Source organism: Perca fluviatilis, chromosome 8 (genome assembly GCF_010015445.1).
Source record: "Perca fluviatilis chromosome 8, GENO_Pfluv_1.0, whole genome shotgun sequence".
Taxonomy (NCBI): domain Eukaryota; kingdom Metazoa; phylum Chordata; class Actinopteri; order Perciformes; family Percidae; genus Perca; species Perca fluviatilis.
In genome coordinates, this window is record NC_053119.1 from 25,630,506 (window position 1) to 25,656,046 (window position 25,541).

At 41.6% G+C, this 25,541-nt stretch overlaps 2 protein-coding genes across 5 annotated transcripts in view; both read right to left on the reverse strand.

Annotated features, from left to right (window-relative positions):
* Positions 1–270: 270 nt before the first annotated feature.
* phrf1 (PHD and ring finger domains 1) lies at positions 271–16,495 on the reverse strand. The gene is made up of 19 exons (XM_039808532.1): positions 16,374–16,495; positions 15,459–15,595; positions 15,148–15,321; positions 14,654–14,850; positions 14,446–14,529; positions 14,200–14,333; positions 14,003–14,094; positions 13,475–13,653; positions 13,041–13,173; positions 12,765–12,889; positions 12,304–12,497; positions 9,471–9,593; positions 8,730–8,884; positions 5,491–7,372; positions 4,099–5,348; positions 3,075–3,151; positions 2,433–2,534; positions 2,129–2,257; positions 271–1,984 (listed from the first exon to the last, which is right to left on the reverse strand). The coding sequence occupies exons 2-19, from the start codon at positions 15,544–15,546 to the stop codon at positions 1,826–1,828; spliced, it is 5,277 nt and encodes a 1,758-aa protein (XP_039664466.1). The 5' UTR covers positions 15,547–15,595; positions 16,374–16,495; the 3' UTR covers positions 271–1,825.
* A 4,751-nt stretch (positions 16,496–21,246) lies between these two features.
* rassf7a (Ras association domain family member 7a) overlaps positions 21,247–25,541 on the reverse strand; it is a 36,927-nt gene continuing 32,632 nt past the window's right edge. For all 4 annotated transcript variants that reach the window (XM_039808974.1, XM_039808973.1, XM_039808971.1 and 1 more), the window contains 3 exons: positions 23,395–23,569; positions 23,188–23,295; positions 21,247–21,550 (listed from right to left, as the gene is read on the reverse strand). In XM_039808974.1, coding sequence (XP_039664908.1) covers positions 21,519–21,550; positions 23,188–23,295; positions 23,395–23,569 — 315 coding nt within the window. In that variant the 3' untranslated portion in view covers positions 21,247–21,518. The remainder of the gene's footprint in view (positions 21,551–23,187; positions 23,296–23,394; positions 23,570–25,541) is intronic.

Here is a 25,541-nt window from a genome sequence, read left to right on the forward strand (position 1 = left end):
TTTATTATTAAATCCACTTTAAACCCCAAATCCTTTAAATTGTAATATGACACAAGGACAGAACATGAGATGAAACCCTATTTATTATCATTTGTGTTCACTTTTAGAAACACCTGGTCTGTCTCATCAAGTCAATGCAGAAAAAAAAGAAGTAAAATACATTCAGATAAACATGAGCACCTGTTTGTGTAGATTCTTCCACTCCTAATCCTTGGCTTTATAAAGCCAAATTAGACTGGACGACACCGTACAAGGCAAGTCCAACCACTCCCAACTCGTCTTTACAGTTGGCAAACAAACTACTGTAGACAACAAAATGGTGAACACGCAGAATTAGTTTCTCATGGAGAGTTCTGGTGAAGACAGCACAGCAGGGTAGTAAAGGATATCCAGACGGCGGTTCAGGTTAAAGACACGATGACAAAAGCAGTCATAATTAAGTACTGCAGACACCTTGAGGTGAACACTAAAATGATTATTTTTATGTTGTACTGTAATACTGAAGTATGCGTTCACTTCTATTATACCTACCTTGGAAATTGCTGTGAGATGTTCCATTGTTTGTTTATTAAATTGGGGCTATACATTGATCTCACAAAACCATCATAGTGTGCCAATAAAAATTAGCTTAATACTTTACATTAAATACAAAAACAACCTGGTAGTTAAAATGACATGACAGCACCAGGTGAAGACGGTGACAAAATATAGACAATAACATTTTTGAAAGATAATTGGGACTGCAACTCAGCCATTGAGACATGAAGTCTGTACTATAACCCTTTTCACTCATACTTCATGGATTGTGGAGCAGTAGTCTCCATTATACAAAAAAAAAAAAAAAGTTAGTTTGCCAACTAAATATTCCCTGGTTTTCTACATGTCAGTGATGGGTTGGAAAAATGGATAATGCTGAGATTTAAAGGTTTGTTTAGATCATAAAAAAAGCAAGTATGCCCAAAAAGAAGAGGCTGTTTTTTGATAGCAGTGACTCCATTATTCATTTCAAATTGAACTGACTATATGTAGCTATATGGACTATATGTAGCTCATTAGAGATGGATAGTAGAGATGTGGAAGACAGATAACAGAGGCTTTCAAATACAAAACATAAACCAATCAACTCTATATACTAGAACCTTTTTTAGTCATTCGCAACAGGCAACACAGACGAAAGGAACATATAAGTGGATATATCAAATCTATATTATTTACAACCAAATCTAAAATTGTTTAATTACTCCGATAAATGTTCTACAAAAATTGCATAACAGTGTTGTTCCTTAAATGTGACAAACCTATTTATATGCATATTCTGCACACTTTTATAGCACTCCTTAACCAACAAAATGAGTTCTGCCACTGATAAATACACCTTCGCTCCCACAAAACAAAAACAGCCGTATGAACCTCAAAGCCCATGCTGCATCCTCCCAGTGATATGCCTGTGGAGAAAGCTACCTGATTTATCACTCCATGGGAGGGGCTTTGAGATTTGCCTCTTTAAGGCACAACCTCAAGGTCTCCCATAAAGTTTCTGAGCTGTACTACACAAAGAGACCAGTTCCTGGCAGTGACTGTCCAAGCACAAGACATCAATAGGTGCAGTTCAAGTGATCAACAAAAGGGTGTAGTCAAAATTCAGTTAAGCTAGAAAGCACAACCTTATAGCTGCACCTTGGAGGTTCGAGCAAATCCTAGTAAGCCGTTTGGATTGGGTTTGTCCGAGAGTTTGAGATCACACCCGGTGGTAGAACACAAAGTAAAACATATGAATAAGTGTCTGCAGTGGGTGTTGCGGTCCTTGCCTGTAATTCACGCCTCCTCATGGGCTACCAGAGGGCCTGATGGCCTCAGCCTCCTGTGCCTGCCCCATGTCCTCTCCTTTCTTGTGTTTCCTAGCGTGTTTGTATTTGTCAACGTATGCCTTGACCAGATTGCCCACCTTCACTGGGTTGATCTCCCCACTCTTGCTGTGGCACACCTGACGACCAGGAACACACGTTACTTACATATACATTCTCAGGAAACACTCATTCAACTGTTGACCTGAGACACTGAGAAATGCCTTAGTTTACTACTATTAGGGTTAAACCTTTTAGTGTCTTGGCAAAAAATCTGAACCCACCTTTTGGACAGCTTTGCGTACAATCTCTTTGTATTCATCTTTGTTGATGTCTCTCCTCTGGTAGAAAGGCTTGATGGCGAGCTTCACCTCTTCTATAGCTCTCTCCTGCATGTGCAGCTTCTTCAAATACTGACGGCAGGAGTAAAACACCACAGATGTCATGACATAGTTGTCCACAAGTGTTCTCAAAGTAGGAAGGCGTTATAACATTTATTCTAAAATCATACACAACAGCCAAAGCCTTGAGATTTTCAGTTCAGAGATTAAAACATTCAAAAGCCAGAATCAGCTGGTCATTCCTCACCAAATGCCCTTCCTCTCCTTGTACACCATCAGAAGTAGAGGAGGAACTGAGAGGACCAACAGCACCCCTCTTGGAGGAGTGACTGACAGCTCCACTGATGTCCTGTGGAAGTTAAGGGGAGATTATATGCACGATAAGAAAATAAATAAAAGATTACACAAGGATCAAATAAAAGACAGATTTAGTAATTTAGGGCTGCAAATAACTGTTATTTTCATGATTACTCATTTTGTCAATAAAATGTCCGAAAATTGTGAAAAATGTCCATTACAATTCCCCACGTTCCGTGCTAATTGCACTCATCCGATTCAGCCGTTTTTCTTATGCAACAGTTAACTTTCTATGTATATAGACTTGGTAAGGACAAATAAGGGAAGGAGTTAGTTTGGAATTAGTGATTACATTAAATGTGTGGACAACAGTTTGGACATTCACAGAATGGCTTTTACTTTCATTTAGTCTGAAAACACTTACAGTATCAGTTGTAGTTTCGACCATGTGACTTTACCCTGACAATACATTTGCTTCTTCTAGATAAACACTGCCACCCTCTGGTCATTTCATCACACTAAACTATTCATGTCAAAAATCTAGTTGCTCGAAATATTAGGTTAACTCTGGGGTAACAACTGACTGTCCTACCTGACTGGATGTCTGGACTGTTGAAGGGGGTCTGCGAGCTCCTTCCTGCTTTAGCTTCAACTTATACAGAGACAGCTCTGTGCAAAAAAATAAATAAATTATAATTCAGAAAACATTAATTTGTTTTCTCTGCCAGCAGGATAAAATATCAAGATGAAGTTATCCAAATGTGTGTGTGTGTGTGTGTGTGTGTGTGTGTGTGTTGTAAGAAAAGGAAAATGTGCAATTGTGTGTGAAACATCATCTAGAATCACTTTTTACATCTTAAAAAGGAACATGCCAACTTATTGTGACTTTAGCTTATTCACCGTAACCCCCAGAGTTAGACAAGTCCATACATACCCTTCTCATCTCCGTGCGTGTTGTAACTCTGTCTGACGGCACCAGCACTAGCTTAGCACAGATCCTGGAGGTAACCGGTTCCAACTAGCCTACTGCTCTGAATAAGTGACAAAATAACACCAACATGTTCCTATTTACATGTTGTGATTTGTATAGTCACAGCGTGTACGAATAACAAGGTCACATGAGACACAGCCATCTTCTAACCGTATACAAACTGGGAACTATATTCTCAGAAAGGCGAAGCACTGCTACTTCTGCGGAGTGATTTGCTCGCAGCACCTGAGAATCCCTGAGCAGAGAGTAGCAGTGCTTTGCCTTTCTGAGAATATAGTTAGAAGATGGCTGTGTCCCATATGACCTTGTTATTTTTACACGCTGTGACTATACAAATCGCAACATGTAAACAAGAACATGTGTTATCAGGTGTTATTTTGTCACTTATTGAGAGCAGTAGGCTAGATGGAGCCAGTTACCTCCAGGATCTGTGCTAGGCTAGGCTAGCGGTGGGGCCGTCAGACAGAGTTACAACACGCACGGAGATGAGAAGGGTATGTATGGACTTGTCTAACTCTGGGGGTTACGGTGAATAAGCTAAAGTCACAATAAGTTGGCGTGTTCCTTTAACTCTTTTGAGCAGCAAACTAAAACTGGTGTGGTGCAATCCAGCAGCAACACTTACTGCTTGCGGATTTCTCTGGTTGAGGCCCCTGAGGCTCCTGTATATTCCAGGTAACCCTCTTCACTTGAGTCTTGGCTTTTGCTCCCACTACAGTCGATACCTGTTCATTCTTCCCCTCCTCTACTTCCTCCTTTCGTTTGACGGAGGCGCCACTTTCCTCTGTGCGCTCAGGCTTCACATAGTCCAGGTTGTCTAGCATCACGTCAACATTAAAGTCATCGTCAGAGTCTGAGGGTTGCCGAAGTTCCTGCTTTACAGGGACGGTCAACCCAACAGTGGCTGGTTGTTCTCTGGAGGCCATTAATTCTGGGTGAGACCGAGAGACTGCATCATGGAGACCGACTGCTGTAACCGGTGTGGTCGGTTTAGAAAATGAGGTGACAGGGGGTATGTGGCATATTTCTGGGGAACTTGGCTCAGTTTTAATTATGGGGATTTCACAGGGCTCAGTCTTGATTTCAAAGGACTCAGTCTTGATGGGGCGTTCGTTGTTTAACTCCTCATCTATGCTTTTGGCTACCATCAAAGCATGAATGTCAGTTTCTTCTTTCTTAATTGGTTTAGTAAAAGAAAAAGAATCTTCAAACATATCAAGAGATGGGTTTTTTTCTTTCTTTATTTCTTTTCCGACCTTCGTCTCTTCCGCCATTTCTTTTGTTGTGCCCTGGTCGTCTGCCCTGAAGTCTTGGCCTTTCTTTCCAACTTTAGAAGCGGCAGTACAGGAGGGAGTCTTCTGTTTATTCACTGTGGCAATTTTTTCCTCTTTGAGGGAGTTTTGAGTGACATCCTTCTCTTTTTTAATGTCCTGAAACCGTTTTGTGTCTTTAGAGGACAAAACACAGGACCCTGAACTTCTCTGAGAAGTCTTGGATGATGATCCTACTTCTTTCCTTTTCTCTCTTGAGCTGGATCTAGACCTGCGTCTCCTCTTGTCTTTTGACCATGACTCCACATTGTCTCTGGAGGAGAGAGACGATTGTTGCGGTCGTGTGTGGGCTTTCTTTCTTTCCCTGGATCTGGATCGTGACTTTGACCGTGAATTTGAGCAAGACCGACGCTTATGGTCCTTTGATCTGGATCTGGATCTGGAACGTGAGTTTGAAGAAGATTTTGAACGAGACCAACCATGTCTCTTGTCCTTGGACACCCGTCTTCTATCATAGTCTCTCCCTCTGCCATCATTTCTCTCCTTGCTACTTCGTTTATGCTTCTTCCTCGAATGCTCTTTGCTGCTAGAGTCGGAACCAGACCTAAAAATCAGTAATGACAGTCAAAACTCTTAACTGAAGAAAAAAAAAAAACTATTAGGTGTTAAATAAAGTTCCTAACGTCAAACAGATGTTTACTAAATAACTGATATCAGGAATATTGGACAAGGTATTACATATTTACCTAGATCGCCTCCTGTCTTTGGACCGGGACCGACGTCTCTTTCCGCGAGTCCTGTCAGGGGAACCGGACTGAGAGCTTTCTGAGACCGAGTGTGCCCTTCTCCTCTCTCTGGACCTTGACCGCCTTGAACTCGTCTCTCGGTCCTTCTCCCTTTCTTTCCGTCGGCCTCCCTGGCCTGAGGCATGACGCTCTTCTCTCCTGCCTCGGTCGGTCTCTGAACTGCTAGAGTGTCTCTCCTTCGAAGCTTGAAAGGCCTTCTTCTTATGGCCCAAATCTCTAGACTTGGGAGAGGATTTGGAATCGGATTTGGTTTCTTTTTTCTTGGCGGGAGCAGAGTTAGATGCTGATGAATCGTTCCTACAGTCAGGAGGATCACTGTTGAGAGTGCCAAGGCTCTGTCCACTCTCCTCCTCGAGAGTCCCCCTCTCAGTCTTTAAAAGATCCAGGCTGTGTTGAACAGGTGGTGTGGTGTCTGCTGTCTCGGACTTCAAACCTTTTACGCTGTGACCAAACCTTTCAGCTTCCCCTGCATCATCTAACCCTGGCTCCTTCTTAACTTTAGTGTCTAGTAACATTGTCTTAGTGTCCACTAATCTAGATTCTTTTTCTACCTTGACGTCGTCCTCTGAGAATCTGACCTCCGATGATGTGGTTTCCTGAGAACTAGCTCTCCCTGGATCTTCCGGTGAGACCTCAGTCTCGCATGTTTCAATTTTCACAGGAACCAGGTCATGCTTGCTCTGCACTAAACACTTCTTGTTTCCTAAACTTGGGGCCTTCCCCTCCCGTGTGGCACGTAGGGAGCTGCCATCCAGGCTTGTGCTCTCAGCTTCATCATCTGAGCTGCTAGACTCTGACAGGGTGGGATTATAGGGATCGTAGATATTATCGCTGTCTTGGTCTTTATGGACCAGCGTACGTGATGCCAAAAGCATCTGTTTATCCCTGTGCAGCTGTCTCTTTTTTGCTTCATCTTCCTTTTCTCGCCGGGGTGCCTGCGTGCTGCCTCCTCCAGCAGCAGAGGATGACGAGCTGCTTAGCCGCCTCGACTGCCAGGAGTTCCCACTGGCGTTGATGCGGAAGCTCACTGCTGCTGATGAAGACGAGGAATAATGTGGCTGGCTAGCAGAAGAACCAGTGGAGGAGGAAGAGGAGAAGGAGTTGGAGAAGGCTGAGGACGAGCTGGCTCCGTCAGGCCTCTGCCTCTGTGCCTGACCGTCAGCCCTGCCCTTTTGCTGGTCTACACTTTGCTGCCTTCCCTGGTCCCCAGCAAGGCTGTTCATGCCTGTTTCTGGAGTGACACAACCATTACTACTATTTCCCCTACTACTACTACTGCTGCTGCTGCTGCTGCTGCTGCTGCGATTACTCCCACTGCTGCCATCTTGACTAGTGCCATCTTTTGTGATACCACTGCTCTCCCTTTTTATTTTTGGTATCCTAGGAAGTACTGACACGTCTACCCACATGGGCTTTGTAGCTGCTTTTTTAGACTGTGATGAGGCCATTCCCTTGCTCTTGGAGCTGGAGTCCAGGGAGGGGCTGGGGGCTCTTACTCCATTGGTTCTCTGGTGACCAGTTGGGTGCGTGGGTCTGATCGGACGAGGTGGCTGCAAACTTGGATGGCCTCGGGGTGGTAAATCAGAATGGGCAGATGGTTGGATGTGGCTGGCTGAGGAGGGCATGTAGGGCTGCAAGCGAGAAGAGCTCTGGGAGAAAGGTCTGTTTATGGAGCTATGGGAGGATCCTGGTAGGTCTCCGTTGTAGTGGAAAGATGGAGACCTGTCTCCTTGGCTGGGTGACATCACTGGGCTGATCTGGGTGCTGGCTTCTCCTGAGCTACTGCTATTGCTGCAACCTCGGTTTGACACAGATGGCATCACTGTAACATAAAAAAATTTACAAATAATAAACGCATATAAAAAGTGGAATCATTATTTTGCTTTGCTCTGCAGATGACACAGACTTACAAATTGTACACTGCTCACAGTAATTATTCAGAGTAACACTAAACAGTGTTGGGAAAAACCAGAAAATGGGAAATGGTGACAGCAACAGTCACAATCAGCTGAGAACGAGTGAGGAATAACACAAGCAGTATTGCTCACCTCTTGTGTCGCAGATTAAAGATAGTTTAAAGTTTGACATTCACCAACTGGATGTGCATTTTACATAAAGCAGTCAGGTTGACGTTAGTCTATATCCTTGACGTTCCACTTCCCGGATTGCTCCGTTGCCGACGACAATTCTGCCGGATTTCACTCATTTAGGCCCGGATATCTGTTGCTTTGGGCTTCCTTCGTGTTGCCATTTTAAAGTGCTTATATTATGCTTTTTGCCTTTCATTTATTGTGATATCTTTTTTGTGCATGCAATAGGTTTACAAAGTGAAAAAGCCCAAAGTCCACCCCAAAAGGACTTACCATCTCCAACAGAAAACACTGTTCACAAACTGCTCCAAACAGCTCTATTGTAGTCCAGCCTTTACTTCCGTGACAAACGTGCATCACTTTGTAACACCTGTTATAATGCTCGCCTAGCTGCTGGCATGGCACGCCCTCATACTCTGCTTCTGACTGGCTAGTAGTTCTTACCTAGCTACTGCGCATGTGCGACTCCCAACAAAGATGGAACAGAAGTGTGATGCCTCACTCTGTAGCTAAAACAGAGAGCTCAACACACAGGGTGAAAAGAGGAGCTGCAGCATTGTGCAGTATACAAAATATATGGTGTTTTTTTAAATTAAACTATGTAAACCTATTCTGATATAGCCTCTAAATACAATCATGAACCTGAAAATGAGCATAATATGAGCACTTTAAACTCCGGTCAATACATGAGGACTAAGGTTAACCTTTTCCCAGGTCCCTGCAGGGTAAATCCAGACAGCTAGCTAGACTGTCTGTCCAATCGGAGTTTTCTTTTGCATGACAAACAACTTTTGAACATACACGTTCCACGACACCAAGTTAATTCCCGAGACTATTTAGCAGCAGCACAGCCAAAAACGATTGTGATTGGTTTAAAGAAATGAACCAGAGCACATTTTTCTCCCATCCCAGAATGCTGAGTGGATTAGCCAGACCCTCCTCCACAGCATCACGGTTGATGTTAATTTGAAGTTGTTTGATTTTCTACAACTGGACTTCATGTAAATAGCTCGATTTCAAAAGCATCAATTATTTTCCTAAGAGGTAAGATGAAGTCAGAACTTTGGGCCTCTAGCCACACACACTTACTTGGCTTTGTAGCTTTGAGGGAACCATCTCGATTAATAACAACATCAGAGCTGTCCATCAAAAGGACGCTCTGTCCCGATAGGATGCTGCCCAGTAGGTCAGGCACAGGAGCCGCCTCAAAAACACTCCTTGATTGGGGAACATCCATTCCTCTCCTGGTATAGCAAAGCAAACCTTTAATTAGATCAACCATATTTCTTTAGTATCCATTAAGCAAGATACTATCTTGATCACAAAGACTGAGACAGCTAAGACACTTCATGTTACATCGGCAATTATGATGTGTAACGTAATGCAGATTAGCAGTGTTTGGAATTGTTGTTTTATCATTTCTGTTTTTTTTTTTTTATCTACTCATCATTTTTGAATCTTATCAAAGCTGATTTTAATAAAAAAAGCAATGTATGTCAAAAGGCATAAACCACCTTTATTTTTAGCAGACTTAAACTGCCATGAATTTGTCATTAAAAGCAAGTTAGTTTGTGACAAATATTCTCTAGCATGTCATGCACATGTTTATAGTTTACAGTTGTTTTTACTTTCGACCAACCAGCATTAGCTGATTTCTGGGTCATTATAACCAGACTTTTCAAAATCCTGCATTCTTACACCATGCTGCAGGAAATTATTGGTCCAGATTGATAAGCAGAAACATGTTCCTCAGTTAGCTATAGAAATTTACAAATCAGAACCTGTTCTGGATAACCAAATGTACACATCATGGCAAAAAGGGGATGTTACCCGGATAGGCTTGCAGTGACTGGTCGAGCTACAGGCTGGTGAGAGCGAAGAGCAGAGCGAGAGATCCCTCGTCTCTTGGCTTCCAACAGCGATGTAATGTGGGCCTGCTGCTCTTCCTCCTGACTGGTCAAATGAATACCGTAAGGCACAATTAGCTCAATTATTAACATTGTGCGTGCGCGTATATATATATATATATATATATATATATATATATATATATACAGTGCCCTCCACAATTATTGGCACCCCTTTTTAAGATGGGGTCATGGACTTCTAAAAATTCTCCCTTTTTTTTAAACAACATAGAACTCAAATGCAAAAAAAGAGAAAAATCCAACCTTTTATTTAAGTACATTACTTTGGTGTTAAAAAAAAAAAATCGCATTTAGAAAAAGAAAACTCGTAATATGTTCCCACAATTATTGGCACCCTAACAATTCCGCTGAAAAATTTAATAGATTTTTTTTTAAATGAATTTTTCTGTAGTTGCTAAAGTTGGTCAGGGTATCTAGGAACTTTTAAATAGTAATTCATGACTTCCTGTTTCCCTGGGGTATAAATATGACGTGACAGAGTCCTAATTCTCTTACCCATTTGTCAATATGGCAAAGACAAGAGAACACACAATTCAAGTAAGGCAGATGTGTGTCGACCTTCATAAGTCAGGCAATGGCTACAAGAAAATAGCCACTCGCCTTAACTTGCCCGTATCTACAGTCAGAGGAATCATTAAGAAGTTTAAAACAACTGAACAGTGACAAACTAGGCTGGAAGAGGTCCCAAGTTTATCTTGCCACAACGCACAGTGAGGAGGATGGTAAGAGAAGTAAAAAAAAGTCCTAAGCTCACTGTCACAGAATTGCATCAAAGAGTGGCATCTTGGGGTCACGAAGTCTCAAAAAAAAACATCAGACGCTCTCTACATGCCAACAAGCTGTTTGGGAGGCATGCAAGGAAAAAGCCTTTTCTCACTAACACTCACAAACGTAAACGTCTGGAGTTTGCTAAGCGGCACTGGGACTTCAACTGGGATTGTGTGCTTTGGTCAGATGAGACTAAGATTGAGATTTTTGGCAACAAACACTCTAAGTGGGTCTGGCGTAAAACAAAAGATGAGTATGCCGAAAAGCACCTTCACCACCGTGAAGTATGGTGGAGGATCTGTGATGCTTTGGGGCTGTTTCTCTTCCAAAGGCCCTGGGAACCTTGTTAGGGTGCATGGCATTATGAATGCTTTGAACTACCAGGACATTTTAAATAAAAACCTGATGGCCTCTGCCAGAAAGCTGAAGATGGGTCGTCACTGGGTCTTTCAGCAGGATAATGATCCTAAACATGTGGCAAAATCTAAACAAAAATGGTTCAGCAGTCACAAACTCAAGGTCCTCCCATGGCCATCTCAGTCCCCAGACCTCAACCCAATCGAAAACCTGTGGGGTGAGCTAAAGAGGAGAGTGCATGAGAGAGGACCCAGGACTCTGGATGATCTAGAAAGATTGTGCAAAGAAGAATGGTCAAAGATCCCTCTCTCTGTGTTCTCCAATCTTGTGAAATGTTATAGAAGGAGATTAAGTGCTGTCTTGTTGGCAAAAGGGGGTTGTACAAAGTATAAACATCAGGGGTGCCAATAATTGTGGGACACATGATTTCAAGTTTTTTTTTCTAAATGTGTGATTTTTTTTTTTACCACCAAAGTAATGTACTTAAATAAAAGGTTGGATTTTTCTCTTTTTTTGCATTTGGGTTCTATGTTGTTTAAAAAAAAAAGGAGAATTTTTAGAAGTCCATGACCCCATCTTAAACAGGGGTGCCAATAATTGTGGAGGGCACTGTGTGTATGTATGTGTATATATATATATATATAATATAAAAATAAACTCACCAGCCACTTTATAGGTACACTTTGTTAGTACCAGATTGGAGCTCCTTTCGCCTTCAGAACTGCCTTAATTCTTTGGGGCATAGATTCAACAACGATGCTGGAAACATTCCTCAGAGATTTTGGTCCATATTGACAAGATAGCATTACGCAGTTGCCCATCCATGATGCTAATCGCCACCAAATCCCAAAAGGTGCTCTATTGGATTGAGATCTGGTGACTGTGGAGGCCACTTGACTACAGTGAACGCACGGTCATGTTCAAGAAACCAGTTTGAGATGATTTGAGCTTTGTGACGTTATCCTGCTGGAAGTAGCCATTAGAAGATGGGTACACATAGGTCATTAAGGGATAGACATGGTCAGCAACAATACTCAGGTGGGCTGTGGCGTTTAAACTATGCTCAATTGGTACTAAGGGGCCCAAAGTGTGCCAAGAAAATATCCCCCACCAGCAGCCTGAACCGTTGAAACGAGGCAGGATTGATCCGTGCTTTCATGTCGAGACTCATCAGACCAGGCAACGGTGTTCCAACCTTCTGTTGTACAATTTTGGAGAGCCCGTGCCAAATGTAGTGTGGCCTTCTGCTGCTGTAGTCTATCTGCTTCAAGGTTCAACGTGTTCAGAGATGCTCTTCTGCATACCTCGGTTGAACGAATGATTTGAGTCCAACCAACGGTTCATGCTGCTGGTGGTGGCGTAATGGTGTGGGGGGCCAACAAATCTGCAGCAACTGTGTTGATGCTACCATGTCGATATGGACCAAAATCTCGGAGGAATCTTTACAGTGCCGAGTCTCTGCCACGAAGTATTGAGGCAATTCCGATGGGAAAAGGGGGTCTAACCTGGTACTAGCAAGGCTTACCTAATAAAGTGGCCGGTACATGTATACAATTATATATTTTGAATGGTATTCTGCAAAGCACTACAAAATGCACAAGTCTTCTTACCGATCCACAAATGGATCCAGGTCAAATGGATCTCCATAGATAGAGAGGGATGCTGCACCTATGTCAGCGCGCATGCTGCTTAGCGTGTGCTCTGATGGCCGATATACTGTAGGAAGTGAAGAGCTCTTCTTGTCCTTTACAATTCTCAGATTACTAGCAATACGGCTTCGAGGAGTGGCAGCCTTTTTCAACATCTAATGGGAAAACATAGGTTTAGAGTCAACTTATGAAATGCATCTCACGACTACAAGATTTTTATTTATATATATATATATATATATGTGTTTTCTTAATTATTTACATATTTAATATTATACATTTTTACTATTACCATTATTATATGTATATATTAATAACGTCTATTAATTAATTGTTCATGGTTTACATTAAGTGATACATCTAGTGAAATATTTAAAAACAAATCATTTAAATCTCAAGCCTGATATTGATGACACACTCACCAGCTTTTTTCTGGATTTAGTCTTCCTCACTCTCCGCTTCCTCCTCTTGACTCCTGTAGTTGCTAATTTACCGGTTTTACCCTTGGCAGAAGATGCCTTCTTGCTTCTAACTTTTCTGCGCTTCCCTGTTCAAATCAAATCATAAAAGTTATCCCTCATCACGATTTTGGCCTCATAGCCATCTCTTGCTTTTCCTTCCATTACATCAGCTCATGTGTGCTTGTGATTATGCTCATCTGAAAACTGCAGTGAATTTGTATGCATGTGCTTACTTACTGGTCTTGCGCCTGCGGCTAGATGGGACGCGTGGTGTTAAGTCCCGTATATACACAGCCGAATTGAGCCCAGCCACCACAGCATTAATAGTCTCATCAAGCCAAGTGGACTGAATCATATACGTGGGAGCCAACTAGTAAGAAAAAGTTTGCATTACTCCATCGGTTTGCTCTCACAAACCACTGTTGTCTAAACACAACTACCAAACACATGCACTGCTCCTTAACACAAGCCTTTCCATCGCTAATCAAATACAACAAATGTCACAAACACATGCCATCATTTCTCCTGTCAGCAGCACTGAAGTACATTAACCGAACACACAACTCAATGAGTCAATAATGTCACAGCAAGACATTTCTGCAAGATCCAGCCTGCACATATGCTGAGTTAGAAAGTAAGCCAAGACTGAAGCATCACGCCTCATGCCAAACCTGTGATGTCCGTGCCTGTGTGATGCGATGTCGGTTGACATTAGCTCGAACCCTCTCGCTCTGCTGAGTTCGGGCGATAGCTCTGGTGGGACCTGCAGCACCGGACTGTAAGCGACTGGTGGCAGGACGGGCAGTAGAAGGTAGGCTCTCTGTATCACTAAGTTCCTCAGCTGAACCCCCTGAGTCAAGAACAATTAAACGTCTGTCATGTGAAAAGATGCTAAGAATAAAAAAATTCTTAAACATGGCCACTTGTAATATAATGAACAAATGGTATAGGTTAATATGTATTTTTTGTTTTTATGGGAATTTGTTTTTTTGCAACATATTTTCACTGAAAGAAAATAAAAACATATTATGGCAGCATTTTTAAAGAACATCAATTTACTAAAATATGTTAAATACTGTATATTACAAGATGGAAAATTCAGATTTAGTTTTCTTCCTGTCCATAAAGGACTACCAATTTTAAATTGCTCCATAATGAGCAAATATGAATTTAGGAAGGCAAATAACTTAAAGGCTTACTTGAGTGACGGTTGTTGGCTTCACACTCAGGGCAGAACCATTCCTCCACAGGAACAGAGTCAAGAGGTGGTGTGAGACACTCCATGTGATACCTATGGAACAATAGTCCAATTAGTTATTAATCATTATTATTATTATTATTATTATTATTATTATTATTATAAAAGTTGATAGTTTAGTCCAATAGTCTTTCTCACCCAGCATCACAGCCATCGCAGAGTAAGAGGCGGTCCTCACGGTCAGTGCCCCCACACACCTCACAGCTGGTCTGCTCCAGGTCCAAATTTACCGTTTCCTCTTGCTCTTCCTTTGCAGGCTTTTGTACTGTGATCTGAATGAGCAGTCATCACAAAATCCCACATAAACAACTAAACCACAACACATACATGTATGTAAACTGGGTTGATAAATGTTCCAGAAGTTATGCTACCAAAGACACTCACCATTTTCTTCACTTTGCCTCCATAACATTTCCTTAGGTATATGCTGTTGAAGGAAATACGGTCTACAGGGCACGAGTTTGCATTCTAAAGAGCAGAGAACAAAAAACATTCCACTTTTTAAATGCAACGCATATGCTGATAATCAACGTAATCACCTATACGGTGCTGCCTAACAACTTGGGCTCATACAACATGAAGTCAGCCCCACCTTGGCCCATGCGAGGATGCAGTCGAGACAGAAGTAGTGCTCGCAGTTCTCTGGTGTTGCAACAGGCTGGCTGCTGAATGAGTTAAGGCAGATGGGACACTTCTCGGTGTCCTCATCCGAGCTCATCCCTGCAACGTCGGCAGAGGTTATCCCAAAAGCTCCATCCTCAGCCTTGGCATCTCCCTCCTCTTCCTCATCTGATAAAAGTGGGTAGAATTATATTGTGAATGTATTATACATACCATATGTATAGAGGATTTTGCAGCATAACAAAGAAGTGGGCAAATAATGATGTATTTTTTGTACACACCATACATGTGTAGCGTATCACAGAAGCTACATTTTTCACTTTCAACTCTATGGGAAAACTAAGGCTTCTTAAGCTAAAAATTAGACACTGTAGTGTATTCTGTAATTACATAAACCTTTAACAGAGAAACAAGTTGAGCAAAGAATAATCATATGATAATCTTGTAAAAGTCAGTCACTCGTACCATCCTCCTCTTCCTCTTCTTCCTCCTCCTCCTCCTCCTCCTCCTCCTCCTCATCATCATCATCATCCTCCTCCTCCTCCTCCTCCTCCTCTCCATCTACGTGATCCTCCTCTTCTTCCTCACCACTGTCAGTTTCTCCCTCCCCAGACTCCTCTTCAACATTGTCAGAATCATCTAAGAGGAACAGAAATGCATGAGGTGTTAAAAGCTTTTAGGTATGTTTAATAGTGTATTCTTATGGAAGTAAATGCATTTTGGTGAAATGTACCCATTTCATGAGCTAATGATCGTATACATGTTAAACAAGCTACCTGAGATGGCCCACAGGGCAGCCCTTTTTCCTTTGCTGTGGGATGTACTGCAGTTGATCAGCTCATCTTGGCTGTCATCTTCATCCATGGCTGACCATCAGAATAAAACAGTTGGACAGCTTTTCTCTAATGGAATCCTGAGAACATACACCATAATTGCAGTGTTTAATTTAAAAAAAAAAATGTCTGGAATTCTCCTGTGTACAAATTGTACAAAGGTGACACAATTGGGTCTGACAGAATAGCATTAGGAATTAGGTGTGTTGGTAATTGTTACGGTTTCAAGGACAGGAAATGAAGGAAATTCATCCAAACTTCATGGAATGAGAAGGTGATAATTTTGCCTGAGTCCTTGAGCAGAAAGAAAAATGATCATCACGCTTGTGGTCTTGGTCTATAGGAGTGACACTCGTGGGTAGTTAAGAAACTACAAAACCGCAGTTTAAAATTAACCTTATTTTGTAACCTTACTTTTATTGTTTGCAGACAAACAGGAACATGTTAACGTTACCTTACATTTACGTTAGATGGCTAGCAGCAGCCTGCAAACTATGCTAGGGCTACATTTGTAAACAAAGAAGAAAGCTCAGCACCAAACAGAGTGCCTCGGATAAACTATGCATGCAGCGTATATGTAGATATTCACATTATAGATTTATGCACTGACAAGAATATGGGACTAACTTGTAACGCTGTTCTTAATAGAAAAATCACGCTAGCTAGTGACATTAGCTTTAGTGTAGCGTGTTAGCTAGCTAGCCTCTGAATAGCTAAATTTAGCAAACGTCAATTACAAGTCCCTTCGGAGTGTGCACGAAAAACCCTTAGTGTGTGAGGGAATTCACACAAATTCATCAGTTAACCCTCTTAACTGCAATTTCGTGTTCGAATATTTAATATTTATTTCAAACCTACCCTACTCAGTAGTGTGAGGTATTATTTGAAATGATTTGAAGTCTCCACGATTGTTGTTGAGTGACACCACCGGCTGGCTAGAAACGGAAATGGCAGAGTGCACTCAGACAACTGTACCTCTTAAAGAGACAGTATTCGTTTATCTGAGATCAGTTATTACTATTGACTGTAAATATTGTTCATTACACAAACGATGAGAACCACTTGACATAATGACATGTCCTTAATTTCATAAATTTATAAATACAGTTAAAAGTGCACATATACAAGTGTGCAGGGGTTTGAAAAAAGTAACATTTGAGACGCATGTGCAATGATAAATTATTAGGCTATTATGAAAAAGTATGACATGGTTATATTTTACACTCAGTACTACCTATACTAATCAAAACATAAAAAATAAATTTAAAATTAAACCAGCCTATTACCAGTAGGCCTACAACAATTCTTCTCTTGAAGTCTTAGGGCTGTCATAAACCCCAAGCAGTCAATACAGTAAACATGTGCAACTGTCGCCCCCTGGTGGTAACTCTAATTTGGCAAAATCAGATATTACATAATCTAATGTAATCCTGATTTGCTACTTTATGTCGTGGGGTTATGTGTATCCTGGCTGTGAATAATCCGATCGGGTTTTAACAGTCAAAAACTGGTCAGAAGAAAGCTATTACATATAGGCTACCCAAAGTCCAAAAGTTGTTTGATAATATCAAAACAAAGAAAGAACACCATGTTCCAGCTGACAAGTTCAAAAGGGGGTCAATTATGCGAGGTGATTTTTTTGTGTAAATCTAAAAAAGGAGAGTTTTTATAGTTAATCTTAACGAGAATTGTTGATAATAATATTATAATATCTTATATCATATTTGCTATTAAAGATTTGCATTGTTTTAATGTAGTAGTAGTAGTAGTAGTAGTAGTAGTAGTAGTAGTAGTACAATGACTATTCTGTATTTAAGATGCACCTAACTTTTTTCATGTGATGTTGAAATAAAAAGGGTTAACAAAAATTAAAATCTAAATTGTAGTTTCAAATCGATTTGATGCTATACAATTTGTTAATGATGTCGGGGAGTCCAAACTCTCACTCCATTAATAATTGAGTGTTCTCTTCTCCTACAACCTCCTCCTCCTCCTCCTCCTCTTCGTCGTCATCATCAGAACAGACTGTCATGCTGCATCCTTGGTACGTGCATAGCCACACTCTGCTCATGGCAACACTGTACACAAGTAAGCCGAGTTCAACCACTTCTCACTGTAGGGGTAGGGGCGTTCTTTGTCAAACCGGCTTAAAGCACATTTATTCCACCTCAAGTAGCAACTGTCGCATCACATGTCGACTATTTAATTGTAAAGAAACATGTGTCGCATTGAATTTGCCATAAATACTCGGTGAGGACAGTAACTGTTAACAAGCGAATGGTTTATTCCTAATGTACGACGTGCAGAACTGAACGCGCCGCACACCAACTATGACTATCAAAGTCAACTGAAATTGTTGGCCTCATAAAACCCACCTCCCGGAGATTTTTATTTGCCGATTATCTATAATTGGTGGGTCGTTGAACTCAAACGCGGCAGCCTATTGGCTGCGCATGGTGCCAGTTTCTTTCTCGTTTGCATAACCAGGTCGGGTTGCAGATGCAGGGGAGTGGGCAGGGTTGGGGTAGTGCATGTGAACTGAACTTATGTGTCGGTGTGCTGTACTATATCATCAAAATGCACCTAACTTTAACCGTGCACAGTGATTTCTTTTCAGAGAAAAAACTATTTGGATGTTTGGATAGATGGTTTGTAGGGTCCTGTCGGCGAAAATGAAATGTTTTTTTCTTTTAAAATGAATCCAAAAGAAAACTTGGGGCTGGTAAGTATTATCTGCCACTATATTCTTTATTCTATAGGCTATGGTGTGGATGAATCAGGCCACATCCAACAAATCATTGGATGTAATTTCTCTACATTTCTTTACAGTTGTCAGATGTAATTGTTTTTGAACTTTTTTCATGGCAATTGCTATTAAAAGCGTTTCAATAAATGTCGGTAGCCAAATACCTGGACTGGAACTAGAAGCCAGCTGTAATTTATAATTCTCTAACAATTTGTTACAGTGTTCGGATAGTGGAGGATTTAGGAGATTTGTCAATTTATTTGAATTGTTATAGCCTATCATTTTGTGTTGTGTACAATCATTTAAATACCGCTATGTCCAAGTGATGTGAATAGAAGATAGCCTACCACTAATCTCCACTTTATGTTGGCTGTTATTTTTTTGGTTTTTTTTGTACTGTTTTATTCCACAGCCTTTGTCTGTGTCGATCCGCAGATTTTGTGTGCTCATGGTTGTCAGTATTATCTGAAATCTAAAAGCAGGTAAGCCACTGACTAACGCACATTGTGCCAGTTGCCAGTTCCACTGTGCGTGTGACAGCGGCTAACCTGGTTTTGGGAGTACTTCTCAATGTTGGCTCGTCCAACGGCCAGCCACAGCCGGACCAGACAAACATCTAGATCTACAAGCAGTCCTTGATCATGTCCCGTGCACATTGCTGGGACAGGCCTGCTTAATACGACTGCCCTCCCAGCGGTCTCCATGTGCACTGTAGCCTACTTCTTCCTATGCTCACATACTGTTCCTTATTTGGGGCCTGTAGCTTTTGCATTGCCTCCTACAGAGCCGACCTCTGTGTAACGCCACCTACCGTTCAGACTACTGGTACGAGTTATGTTTGAGTTTCTGTTTCCTCTGCGTGGTTTATATATGATAATCACACTGGTTCCCATTTCATGGGGGCCCAAGGGTTCTTGAAGAGGTTCCATTGGGCCCCTCCTGTGTTATTATAAAGACACTGAACTTAGTTTTACAACAAAATGGATAGAGAAAATATAGTAAAGTGTCCACGCCTTTACTCCAGTAGAAGCATTTTTCCAGTTATTCACATGTTTGTTCCAAATAAGAAAATGCATATCAGTTGTATCAATTTTGTACTATGTGTGTTTGCAAAAGGTATCCCTCAAGTGAGAAGTAAAGTTGTCACTCAAATCCATTTTGCATTGTGTATCTTGCTTTCTGTTTGACTAATGCACTTCTTGGTATCGGTTAGGAGGTTTCATTCCCATCAGTGCATGACTCATTGTGACACAGAGGAATATGCAGTATGTCCGACTTATTAACCCGTGGCCCCCATTCATCATCATAAAGTGGACGTGCAGATGCTCACTCTCGTCCCAACAACAAGGAGGTTCTTTTCCAGACAGACACTGCCTGTTATATATGTGCATCGATCAGTTTTCATCCAGACGTCAAGCGTTGCGACCCCTTGTACATTCATCCAGCACCTTCCAAAGTAGATTTGGATGGAGTTTGTGTGGAGTACCATTGTATGAGGAATAATAAATCCCTCAGTGTGGTGTCCTGAAACATCATCCTAATCTGTTAATGTCCCCTTTATGAGATTGGAGTCCTTTGGGTTTAGATTTGAAGTGGGTGAGGTTTGATATATTTAACTTTGCATGTATAGGATAATGGGGAAAGAATCCACGTACAACACTGGCCTGAGGTCAGCTCAAAATAAAACATTAGATCTGAAGGGTCCACAAGTAATGCAATGATTTTCAGAAACTATAAAAGCAAATTCTACATTATAATGGATTAGCATTGCCAATGTGAAGATAGTGCGTGGGAAATGCACAGAGAAATACTTTGACCTTTAGGTGTAGCACAGAATCCTTCATGTCCACCGCTAGGCGTCCGTCAGCATTGCACCATGCCGTGGGATTGTCCAGACAGCGAGAACCAAACAAGGATTTGGAGCTTATCTAACCTCTGCCAAACCAGACAGCTCTAAAGCTCTTTCGTAAAATCCAATTCTACATAATTAATCATAATGTCTAAACTGAGCATCTAACACAATTGTCAAGAGACAACAACGATGGCACAAAGTGGAAACGGTTGATTAAAAATGGGATATTTTTGATGACTTTCGTCATCACGTTCCTACATTGAAATGGAAAGAAAATACGAGCATGCTTGGGATTTTACCTGGCAAGTCTGACCAGATGGGAGTATTAATAGAAATCCACAGGGTTTCAGTCAGGGGTTAGCCAGAGCACAAGGGAAGCTCACGTCACTCAGTAGTGTGACAGCCAGCATATTGACTCTCCAGGGTAAACAAACAGGAAAGGGATGAAGGACAAGTGTTGTGCAGAAAGCCGTCTTTGTGCAACTGTGTATCATGTCAGGGTTTGCTAATAACGGATGACAGAGAACCTACATCGACTTAAGAGGGATAAAGTCCACACATTTCTCAGATGTCCTCTGGTGCTGAGCAAAAAGACACAGTTCCTCACTAATAGCACGAACAATCAGTGAACTTTTAAAATATATACACGGTGCATTTACAACTAACATGTAAATAGATTGATAGTCAGCTCTCGCAAATAATCTCAGTTCTGCCTTGCCCTTGTTTATTTACGGTCACATGTCATGTAGATATACTATGTTACATCACCCATATCAGGAGAGGCTGTGATAACACATTTCCCTCTTCAACCAAGGATGCACTTCGTGAACTTTGAATCAGCAACCGGTGAATACCGGCTTTAAAACGTCAAAAATGGTCGTGCATCAGAGGACCCATGTACCACACGTAATGAGGAGAGCATGCATATTTCAGTACCTATAACATATTCATAATGTATTTCACATAGGAGATTCATGGCACTGTAATTTTTAGAAAGTGCACACTGGTGTGTTAATTATTTACTGCTGGGTATTCCAGATGCACTGCTCTTCCACTCCTAGTTACAAGGAAGAGTATCATAAAATGGGACTCCATAAACAGGGTATTAAGAAAAACAATCACTCAACAAAAGATTATCTAAAACACAATGCACATTTTTATTATATTTAAATACACAGTAATGGTAATAATTGCTCTAGGTAAAAGGTTTCTAAATTATTTTACATTTCATAGAGATACTTTGCAGTGTTTACAGTAGCAAAACTCTGTAAATATATTTGTCTTATGTATATACAGTATGTATATCATGGTCGATTAAATAATGAGTTACAAAGAAAGGGGTTAAATAAGATGTGACGGTGACAGAACAGTGAACAACTTTTCCTTTGGCCCTGCGGTCCTTGTTTTATCTCCATGACGACTCTCGGGATGTCAGGACTGCAAGACACACAAAAATAAGTGGGGATGATGATCCCTTTGTTTGGAAAACATTTTTTTCAGCTAAGACACAGCAGGAGAGACTGGGGTCAATCCAGATATTTACACATGCCTATGAGAAGCACTAGCTGACACAAAAAAAACAATTATTGGGTTAATTCCTTAACCCACGGAGTGTTGTGGCCTATGACTGAAGTCTTGTAGTCAGAGTAGCATTGTGGGACAGAATTGATTTCAAGCATGTTTTTTTTATAACAACCACTGAGATGTTTGTAGTTTCCCAAGCAAGGAGCGGCTGTATAATCCCACAGAGAAAACACCACACTGTAGACAGAAAGGAGAGCGTGCACACTCAAACACACGTCACTTTGACCTGTCAGCATAATAGAGCCATATAATAAGAAGAGCTATGGTTAAGTAAATATTGGTTTAGGTTGATTTGGATGGTCATTTGTGAATAACAGCAATGAAGACCGCCAGAGCACTGAAAACAACAGCTTCCCTTGGTTGCTTGATGTTTGTTATCAGGGCTTAGCTAAGTAAGCGTGTACTAAATCTACAGTACATCGAGGCACAATACAAGTTATGACAGGTCAAATGTTAGGTGTGATGACAGCAAAAGAACCAGGCGCATCAATCCCAATGGAGGAAAAGAAATATATCTAGATAGATATAGATATATCTATCTTTATTTAACAAACCATGGCCTTGTTGCACTGCTTTTGAAATGTATCCCGTCTTTTAGCATGGAGCTTGACAAAAATAGACTGGCAAAAGCTATAAGCTCCTAAAATAAATTGTCTTCAAGCAGAGCAGAAAGGGAACAGGACGATACATTTCTCTGTAGGCAACCAGGGCCAAGGCTTCACACAGGAAGAGAATGGGACAGTGCAAAACATTTTGCAGAGCCCTTCCGTGAAAGGCTCTTGCTCTTTGGAAGTCAAGCGTCACCAAAGTACAAAAGCATTGTATAGATACACCCCCCCCCTCACATATAAATAGTATTCATACATCAAAGGCATACTGAAATGGCAATGGTCTCATATCTTTTCATGTCACAGTATAAAAACCGCGCTACAATCAGAATGTCTGCTACAGTCATTCCCCGTGCAATGGATTGTTGACTTGAGGGTGGGAAGGCCGCTCTGTATTACAGAGGGGAGATGGGGGAGGGAGAGTTAGGAGCAAGGTCCCAGATGTATTAAAGTATAACGGAAGCAGTTACTGTTAGTCCAGAAGCAAACGGTGAGAGGGGAGGAGGTCGGGGAGGAGAGACAACATGAAAGGATAGACCCACAGAATTAAAGTGTACAGATATGTGTGAGAAAGTGGAGGGAGGAATGTGTTAAATCAGCTGTTAGAGACAGGAATCAGCAAAAGACTGAGAGTAAGAAGGCGCAGAAGAGAAGTCTTTCAGCCTTTAAAAGTGGAGCACAGGGAAGCTGCTGAGACGTAGCAGGAACCTCCACCATACAGCTGCTTCCACTACCCAACACCAAGAAATGGCAGTTGTAGCCTTAAACCCAATCAAGCTGGGGTAGAAAGTATGGGGACAAGGAACTCTGGGACCAGGGGACGAGCAGGGCAGAAGAGGAGAGCGGTATGGACTTGGGAAGCAGGGTCTCACACATACACACCCTCAGGGTTGAGACTGGACACCAGAGGGTTTTGCAGGTTGCGTGGATGTCCCAGGAACTGTTTGGCAGTGGGCCGAGGTGGCGATTCCACTTGACTTACACTGTGGCCTGATGGAGAGACAGAAATATGTTTAGAGGGCAGGTCATCTAGATTTAACAGCCGAGTACACAATGTTGAGCTCGAATATTTCTTTTTTGTTTCCATACTTCCATTACTGTATCCATCCTGCAGAAGATGTGCCAGTTCTAACTGCTCCAGTTGCTCCTGAAGCTCGGTGCGTGAGTGAGTGTGCGCTGGCAGGACACCTGTCTGTTGAATAAACTGCTGCAGGTTACACTGCCTCAGCTCCTTATTCAACTCCTCCAGCTCCTCCTGTTTGGCCTGAGATGGAAAAGTGGATCAGTGAGGAAAACAAAGGACGATTGAGAGCTCACATCAGTCAGTGCTGACTCACTGAACACTGACACCATGTTTGCCTGTAAATGGGCGCAGCATATGAAAATGGGATGAGCTAAACGTGCCCATTAATCAGTAGACATAAGTCTTTTCTCCACGACTTGAATGATAACCGTAATAAAACACCGACAGCAGAATGTATTAATGTATTTAAAAGGCAGGACTATATTTTGCCTTTAGGTCACATTTCTTCTACTGTAAATGCCATGCAACTTTTCACCATCAGGGGGCAGCAAAGTCTACAAGTCCAGTCAGTGGAAGAGCCTGTCCTCTATCATCAAACCACTCAGCTACAATAAATCATCATCAAAGTTCCACAACTGCCATAAGCATTGTTTTCTGATTGCATCAGATTCCAGTAGCCTGAGGCATATACCTATATAGACCGATACATTACTATGCTCATTTGCCTGCTGCATTTCAAAGCCGTCTTAATCCGACCAGATGCCAGGGGGCCAAGATAATCATCAGCTCCAATTATTGAAAACGTGGAGTTCAGAGAGGCTCCATCGAGACAGCGGCATCACCTCTGCCCCCACGGATTAAACTGTGATGCACACAAACAGGCCGGTCAATCAGTCTTAATCGACTATCCATTTGTGCTTAATCAATGTCTGCACACAGTACAGGGAGCAGCAGAAGGAGTCCCCAACCCCAGCATCTGTGTGTTTGTGTTTGTGTGTGTGTGTGTCCGTGCGTGCGTAGGTGTAATTGATGTCGGACTGAGGCAGCCTGCTGAGGCAGTTCACACCTGCAGGTCTGCCTCCATTTGCCTAATGACTGCAACGCTGTGCTCATCACCACCAGCCTCGACCCATCAGCTGACTGATGACTGACACGGCCAGACAGGCGCACCTTTCTATTACTATGGATTGAGCTTTATTATACTGTATTATGTTACAAATATTAACATTTAATTTACAGGAAATAGAAGCATCTAATTTCTTCCAGGCGATAACTGCCTGGGTGGCAAAATGCCTCTGTGGTTACTTTCGGATTATAAACTCTTACAGTCCTGTTATGACACGGTGGTACATATTACACCAGGAAATATGAAAAATAAATAAATAAAAAGAAGCCTAATACCTCTGTTGTGCAGAAGGATGCTTTCTATGTAATTGGCAAATTGATCATGACACAGTCCTCTCTCTGTAGCATCAATCGGGCAGAGTCAGACACATGCCCACGAGGATGACTGACTGAGAAGCAAATGAGCTTATCGTTAAGTTTTAATCAGTTTTGCAGCCAGTTTGCATGTTATTACGTGTAGCCCAGTGGATTGAGAATGGGACACAAAGGTCTTTGACTCCGGCTGGTCTTTGCTAATGAAGACATGGAAACACTAGACCAAAAAAAATGTTTTCAGTGTGCTCCACTTCCTCGTGGCAAAACATTAAAAAGTTTGCTATACTACAATAAAATAGGAATTTAATTCTTCATTCCACTGGCTGGAACTAGTCTGAGTGAGCTCCATGAAGTGGATATCAGAGTCTTGGGTTTCATGTGGATTATGAGGAAACTCAAGTCTACTTTAAACTGGGTTCGGCTTTTATTGACACAGCCGCGTCTATGACAACCACCAAAAGTAAACAAACAATGACACCACAAACTACCATACATTGAGGCTGAGTAGATCCAATAAAAGGGGCTTTTGTTCTACAAATCAATCTTCTTTAATCTCTTTTTCCATAGACAAGGTACAAGAATATGTTGATACTGGCAATGTAATATAAACACCATTGGTAACCATGTGTTCAGGACATGCATACAAGATGATACCCGCCAAACCAGTTCGGCTAGACAGTAAACATTTTTCATACAAGGTAGGATATGAGAATACAGCATTCATGTCATCGGAATTGCTTGAATAATTAATTATATATAAAAATGCCACAAT